The sequence below is a fragment of the Triticum aestivum genome, chromosome 5A, assembly GCF_018294505.1.
Source record: "Triticum aestivum cultivar Chinese Spring chromosome 5A, IWGSC CS RefSeq v2.1, whole genome shotgun sequence".
NCBI classification, from domain to species: Eukaryota; Viridiplantae; Streptophyta; class Magnoliopsida; order Poales; family Poaceae; genus Triticum; species Triticum aestivum.
In genome coordinates, this window is record NC_057806.1 from 469,398,348 (window position 1) to 469,405,944 (window position 7,597).

At 52.1% G+C, this 7,597-nt stretch overlaps 2 protein-coding genes across 2 annotated transcripts; both read left to right on the forward strand.

Annotated features, from left to right (window-relative positions):
* Nucleotides 1-1,205: 1,205 nt before the first annotated feature.
* On the forward strand, nucleotides 1,206-2,434 carry LOC123104077 (fasciclin-like arabinogalactan protein 1). Its single transcript, XM_044525798.1, has one exon. The coding sequence runs from the start codon at nucleotides 1,316-1,318 to the stop codon at nucleotides 2,105-2,107; it is 792 nt and encodes a 263-aa protein (XP_044381733.1). The 5' UTR covers nucleotides 1,206-1,315; the 3' UTR covers nucleotides 2,108-2,434.
* Nucleotides 2,435-6,781: 4,347 nt separating this feature from the next.
* On the forward strand, nucleotides 6,782-7,392 carry LOC123107196 (outer membrane protein H.8). The gene has a single exon (XM_044529196.1). The coding sequence runs from the start codon at nucleotides 6,906-6,908 to the stop codon at nucleotides 7,140-7,142; it is 237 nt and encodes a 78-aa protein (XP_044385131.1). The 5' UTR covers nucleotides 6,782-6,905; the 3' UTR covers nucleotides 7,143-7,392.
* The last annotated feature ends 205 nt before the right edge of the window (nucleotides 7,393-7,597 follow it).

Sequence of the window (7,597 nt, forward strand, 5' to 3'; positions counted from 1 at the left end):
CTGTGCTGCTGTGTGCTGTCCAGGGTCCGCTTGTAGTAGATGCTGTAATCCCCTGTGCTTCACCGACGCGCAGGTTTTCTGGGTGGCAGTTGGGACCTGTGCTGCTGTCCAGGGCGGTTTGATGCCATAGGCAGTTGCGAAAGCTCGCTTGCTCGCGCCATGGCCGGCGCTCGATGTGGACCGGATTTTGAGACAGAAGATATGACCTTTCTTTCCTTCTTTCTTCCCTCACCACCCCTTTTGACCCTGGGGATACGTCGCCTGCCTCGGCATCCGTCCTTCCCTGCCTTAACGATAAAATTAACCGAGTCCAAAAAACAAAGCACTCCAAGAAACAGACAGTACCACTCGACGAGGCCACCGGCAGAACACAAGTAACCGACGGAGCAACCGTTCGCGCACATTGCGCCCGGCTAGCAGCCCTGTCTCCGCAGAGAAAATCACTAGCACCGCAGATGGCCATGGATTAGCTACCAAGTCCGTATAACCGTTTCATGATCAGTGTTCGTCTGGGGGTCGCCAGGCCGGCCGGACACAATCAGTAGCGGTGCGTTTGGATAAATGGGTTTCACTTGAATCCAGCTCGTCGCCGGGACCCGCCGGCGCACGGCTTGCTGTTCCTGTTCCTGCCCACTCAGCGGCGCCAGTGGCCAGTGCGCCATGATTTCTCTTCCCCGCCGTGATTGCTCCACGCACGCTCCAAAAGAACGGCAAGTTGCCGATCGAATGCATATTCATAGCAGTGCTGCTACCGAGAACACACAGTGCTATTACTACTCGTCCATGGAGTAGTTCGTAGTTTTTCCATTTCGGTCTCGTCACCTTTTTTCGTATTCAATACGGGCAGATGAGATCTAGCCGAACCGACAGCCACAAGGATCGACCGACCGACCGAGCGCGGAAACGAACAGAGTGGCTAGGCATGCAACGCATGGAGTGCACGATAACTCCATGCACGCTGATGCTAATTTTCTCTATACGAAAAAGAACACCATCTGTGCTCGTCGCTGCAACATCCAGCGCCACGGAGATCCAAACCGAAGATGGGAGGGAGAAGAGAACAAGTGGGAATACGTGCAAAAAAAGCTACGTATTACGCCAGGAAGCGAGAGAAAGCAAAGCAAAAAAAAAGCGTTGGAAAATGCATGGCGAGCTTTGCCAACTACGCGCGGCACGGCAGGCATCTTACCTTAAACCCCCAGTGCCCACCGCCCAGGGGCATGGGCGCCACGCTCACGCTACATATCCGGGCGAGCCGAGCTAGCTAGCTAGGCGCACGCCACTCTCAGTCCACACTCCCCTCACGCTCCGCACAATGCGGTGCCTGCGCCTCGCCGTCGCCCTGCTCTTGCTCGTCGCGCTGCCCCTCGCGGCCGCCGCGGGGGCCAAGGCCAAGGCGCCGGCCGCGCCGCCGAACGCCACGGTGGCGATGGCCAAGGGCGGGTGCAAGGCCTTCGCGGCCCTGATCGCGGCCTCGCCCGACGCGGCGTCCACCTACGACGCGGCCGCGAGCGGCGGCATGACGGTCTTCTGCCCCTCCGACGACGCCGTGGCGTCCTTCATGCCCCGCTACAAGAACCTCACCGCCGACGGCAAGGCGTCGCTGCTGCTCTTCCACGCCGTCCCCGTCTACTACTCGCCGGGGAGCCTCAAGGCCAATAACGGCGTCATGAACACGCTCGCCACCGACGGCTCCGCCCGCAACTACAACTTCACGCTGCAGAACGAGGGCAACGTCGTCACCATCAAGACGGGCGCCTCCGGGGCCGTCGCGCGGGTCAGGTCCACGCTGCTCGACACGGACCCCGTGGCCGTCTACGCCGTCGACAGGGTGTTCCAGCCCGTCGAGCTGTTCAAGCCCGCGCCGTCCCCGACCCCCGCGCCCGCGCCCGCCCCGGCGGCCGACGCGCCCAAGGCCGGCAAGGGCGGCGCCGCGCGCCACCGCTCGCCCCCCGCCGTCGCGGACGCACCCGGGCCCGAGGCCGACGACACCGCCCCGGCGGACCAGAAGAAGGACTCCAAGAAGAGCGCGGCTGCCGGCGCGCCGGGCGTCCGGTGGCTCGCCGCGGCGCTGGCGGCCGTGGCCGTGGCCTCCACGCTGGCTTAGGGTATTTTATTTTCCTCCCTGGTGTCTGATCCATTGGCGTGATCGATCGTGCTGCGACGGCGTGTTCCTGTAGTGCTTCTTTCGCGGAAGACATAGTTGTGTGCTCGATTTTCATCTGCTTTCTTCTTCTCTTTAGATGTTCTTCTCTGTTTGTTGCTGCCATGATTCTGCTCGTGCTACATGAGAGGTTCCATGGCATCTTGAGCTCACCGGACATTGATGTTCTTTTGGTCGATCCGGCGACCGGTGAGTGAAACCTTGGAGCGAAATTGCTCCGTGCCATGTTAACGGGCGCATTTTGCGAATTCTCGTCAACATGTTTTGAGATACTCCTAGTCCTACAGAGTCAATTTCTGGCTCAAATTTTCTATGGCGTCTTGGTCAGATCGTATAAACAAATGCAGCGACGACGGGTCCGTTGCTTGAACGGCGCGCAAGCTTTCATTCATTTCTTGGGACTTCAGCTGTCGGTGGATGCTTCGCTATCCCCGGCTCAAGCAGGTCAAACAACACAAACCACACATGAAAGTAAAAGTAGTGCAGGTGACCAGTAGAATCCCATAAAGAAGAGAGGAAGGAGAGGTGAAAAAGCTTGGCCCGGGCTGATGAATGCGTGGCGATCAACAACGAAAGAAGAAGAGAAGTAACACCACCTTCCATTTCGGGCTTTCGGCCTAATTATATCCCCCACATGGAGAGCTAAAGCTTAGCAGTGAGAGCACGCTGGGCCTCCACCGCTGCCGCTAGCCCACTACCCCATAGGGAGCCCAAACATCTTTTGGTGCAAGAGAGTGGACGGTGCACCCAGACGAGAGGATTTAATGAAAAGCAGTCAGCAATCATGTGTCGGCCGAGCAATCTCGTGAACGGTCCAGCAGTTCCCGCGGCCCGGCCGAGGTCGCCGACACGCGCGCGCCACCACCGCGACACCAGCGGCCGAGAGGAGCCATGCACGCCTAAAGAACGGCCACGGCCACGGCAACGGCAGCCCGCACGCCGATCGGCAAGCCATCCGCACGCACGCGACGCCGGCGAGCTAGTTCGTTAACCGACGCCTGCGCATCCACCCACGTAACGCACGCGCGCACCGGCGCAGTCATGGCTCGCACGGCGCTGGTCCTCGCCGCGCTCCTCCTTGCCGCCGTGGCCGTGGCGCCGCTGGCCAAGGCCGAGAGCGCCGCCGACGCCCCCGCCCCCGCCGACGCGCCGGCTGCAGACGGCCCGGCGGCCGAGTCCATCGACGAGTCCGCCCTCGCGCCGGCCGTGGAGGTTAACAGCCTAGCCGACACGCTCTCGCCGGCGCCTGCCCCCGACGCCTGAATGGATGATGGCGTACACAGTTGCAAGGATATGTGTTCCTTTTCCTAAGTAAATCGTTCATGGTTGGATTTTTGGTTTTCCTAGGAAAGCTAGATGGATTATAGCATCACGAGTTTTTGCAGGGTTGTGGGTTTTGTGGAAATCTAGAAATAAAGCATGTTTTGAGAATACTTATCCCTATGATCCTTCAAGCTTGTTGGCTAGAATTCTGAAAATTATTACAGAAATGAGAACAACAAGGGGGCACAAGTATGAGGAGAAAGGCTTCTGCTGCAAGTGTTAACTTAGATCTTCGACAAACAGAGAGGATGGGCTCCAATGGTGCTTCGCATTGCTGGTTTAGCTGTTCATAGACGTTCAAGTTCTTAGTCTTCAGTTTGGCCTTTGTTGCCGCTGCTATGTACTCCCTCGGTAAACTAATATAAGAGCGTTTAAATAGTGATCTAAACGTTCTTATATTAGTTTACGGAGGGAGTAGATGTTACTTCCTTGTGACAATTCTGGTTTAGGTATAGCCGAGGTCTTACCAGCGTTCTTTCGCTATGTGGCCTGAGAGTCACATATGTAAGAATGAAGTTAGTAATAGTTTGTTAGTGTTTGAGTTTGTTAGACAGTTTGCTTGGGATGTGTAGGATGCTGCTGATCGCGGTGAACACTCGATGGTCGGTGTGTATTACTATCAGATTTCAGAAATGAAAATTGGGGGAAAACCCCTTAATTCAAGAAAAAGTACATCATTCATATTCACATAAAGAAATAAAAGTTGTAGTGGTCATTTTTAGTTTTCGCCTAGTTTTGCTTTGGTAAGCATTCAAGACCGGTTGACCAATTCCACTTGTCGCCCATCGTGTTTCATGGGGCCCACCCACCGCTCAAACTCTTTCTTAACCCCTCACATGGAGGGCTCTCCTAGTCATTCATTCCGCCACGTCTCTCTCTTCCTGTAGCCAATCTTCTACCTTGCATGTCCCTCACCATGCAACTCCACTCGACCTAGTTACATGCCCATCATCGACACGTAACTTGCCCTCCACCCCCAGACCCAATAGCAATGTCCATCCTCAACACGCAATTTGCGCCCTCGCGACCTCGACCAAGTTGCATATCCATTTTTGACATGCAACTCGCCCCAAAGAACGGACCTAATTGCATGTCAAACCTTGAGACACAACTCCACCTGACCCACTTGTATGTCCAGCCTCGACACAACTTGCCCTTCGGCCCGACATAGTTGCATGTCCACCTTCGACACATAACTTGCTCCCGAGACAACCCAACTGCATGTCCATCGTCCACAAACAATTTGGCTCCTCCCCAATACTGACATACAGTTGCATGATAAACCTTGACACATAACTCCATCCCAACCTAGTTGCATCGATATGCAACTTGCCCCTACATGATCCAATTGCATGTCACCCTTGACAAGCAACTTGCACCAATCGACCTAGTTTCATGTACATATTCAATGTCCAACTTGCTTCTCCCCCTCACTCGACCCCGACCCAATTACATGTCAAATTTGACACGCAACTTCGCTGGTCCACTTGCATGTCCTACCTCCACATGCAACTTGCCCCGACCCAACTTAGTGCATGTCAAACCTTGACACACAACTCAACCAGGCCCGGTTGCGTCAAGTTTCGACATGTAACTTGCCTACCAACCAGACTCAGTTGCATGTCCGTACTCGACACACAACTTGCCCGCCAACCTGACCTAGTTGCACGTCCACACTCAACACACAACTTGGCCCTAACGCCGACCCAATTGCATTTCAACACTCAACACTCAACATGCCCCTCAACCCAATCTTGCCTATGAACACTCACACACAACTTTTCCTGACACCAACCTAGTTGCATGTACAGTAGAACTATAACTGCAAACGCGGGCAATTTGATCAGTTTTAAATATGTGAAATCTTTTTAAATAACATTGAACATATTTTAAATGCACGACGGATTTTTTGAATACAAGAGTAAAAATTTCAAATACAAGTAAAACATTTTTTTCAAATATGCCATAAATATTTTTTAAGTAACGTTCAACAAATTTTAATGGATGTTGAACACTTTTTAAATATGTGATAACATTTTCTAAAGAACATTGTCAAATTTTGCACAACGATCATTATATCAATACTTGATGGATATTTTAAATACAATTTGATTTTTAAATACAAGATGGGCATTTTTCTTATAATGATGATTTTTTTAAATGCACATTGAACTTTTTAAAAAACACATGATGGACATTAAATTTACGAGATTGTTTTAGGCCCATGGATAATTTTTGAAATGATTTTTTTAAATTTCTCATGATTTTTTATTAGCATTGTTAGTTGTGCACACAACACACATGTCTTGTGTATCCTTTGTATAGAACCACAACTTGTAGTCTCCCATTCAAAATAGAAAAACTTGCCTATCAAAAAGAAAACAACTTGGTGCAACAATTCTCTCTCTCTATCTCTCTCTCTCTCTCTCTCTCTGCGTGTGTTGTGCATGGGACTTTTTATAGTGACTTCTTCTTTGGCCGAATTGTTTTTTTTTGTTAAAATGTGCAATGTGTACCGTTTTTAAAGCCTTTTGTTTTACCATAACCCTTTTATTTTACCATACACTTTACTTGCCCCAGCATGTGAATACTTTTTGTCTTATGCAACAACAACAACAACAACAACAACAACAACAACAACAACAACAGTGACAATAAGGGCATCCGCAATGTTGTGATGCCAAATTTGTGATGTGTTCAAAACTTTGGCATCAATGTCAAATAGCCCATTTCTCCACAGTGTACATGTTTCTCATATTGTGTACACCGTGCGCAAAGATTTAGTGGTTTAAAAAATTCGTCTAGATACATCCTCTTTTGTTCATTTTGATGACAAGTATTTCCGGATGGAGGGAGTAGTATTTTATTGCCTTGGGAAGTTTGGCATTGAAGCACGAAGAAGCTTCGGTTCCCATTGATTTCGCTATGTCACTAATCTCCACAACGTGTAATGGGGCTGCCAAAAGCTGAAGCTCAATCTGGCACACATTGTGGGTGCCCTAACAACGACAATAGCCCAGGTGTGCTGGAGAGGGCCCGGCAAGACAAAACAGTGTCGAAACAAAAAACAAAGACAACAAAAACAAGTGGGGACAACGAACGCCAAACTTGCACTGCGGTCACAAGGAGTGGAGATCCATCCAGCGGCTGGAGCAGGATCTGAACCCGTCCCGCGGCTACCTACAACCGCGCGCCACCACTACGCCGTAGCCACCGCCCAGAACCACGCGCGACGCAACGTCCAGGCAGCCCCGCCCAGAAATAGCCACCTCCGGCAGCTACATAACACCGCCCCGACGCCTCTCCCCACGCCACATCCACAGCGACCCAAGCCTCACAGATCACCACACACAGCAGCAGCACCACCGCCACCGCCACCGCCACCACCAGGAAGCGCAGTAGTCGACGCAGCTGAGCCATGGCCCGCCGCACGGCCCTCATCCTCGCCGCGCTCCTCCTCGTCGCACTGGCCGTCGCGCCGTTGGCCAATGCCAAGAAGGCCGCCAAGGAGGAGAAGTCCTCCGACGCCCCCTCGGCCGACGCGCCGGCCGCCGACTCGCCCGCGGAGGGGCCCTCCGACGGACCGGCGGCTGCCCCCGGGCCCGAGGGCATCGCCGGCCTCTCGCCCGACAACGACGACAACGACGACAAGTGAACCCGAGTGCATGCCCTTCTGGAAGGATCCGCTCCATGCTGACCAGATCGTCCGCATGGATTTTAGTTTCGAGACAATAATAATAATAATACTGCTACGTGTAGGCCTGTTGCCCTGCTAGGAGGATGCCGTCGTAATTCAAATTTTGGTTTTTCCGTCTTTTCAAGTGTTATTATGAGCCGTGTTCCTTAATTCGTGTTATTTGTAATAACAGCATTTACCGAGTCAAATATTTCTGTGTTACCATATATATGGCTCCCTCCAGTTTGCAAATCATTTTTAAGTAATATGCCCTAATTGAACGCAACAATAATTCGGTGAAAATGCTATCTAGTGAACATTTGTCAGAAGCCCAATCCTGACGAACGCCCAATCTAAATGATGGCGGCAGGTTCCTGCACAAAACTGCCGTTAATTAAACAAACTGCATTGGAAGTTTTGCGAAAATGCCACTC

What these genes read in the sequence shown, in the direction of transcription:
- LOC123104077 (XM_044525798.1), top strand. Translation starts at nt 1,316, where the DNA reads ATGCGGTGCCTGCGCCTCGCCGTCGCCCTGCTCTTGCTCGTCGCGCTG.
- LOC123107196 (XM_044529196.1), top strand. Translation starts at nt 6,906, where the DNA reads ATGGCCCGCCGCACGGCCCTCATCCTCGCCGCGCTCCTCCTCGTCGCA.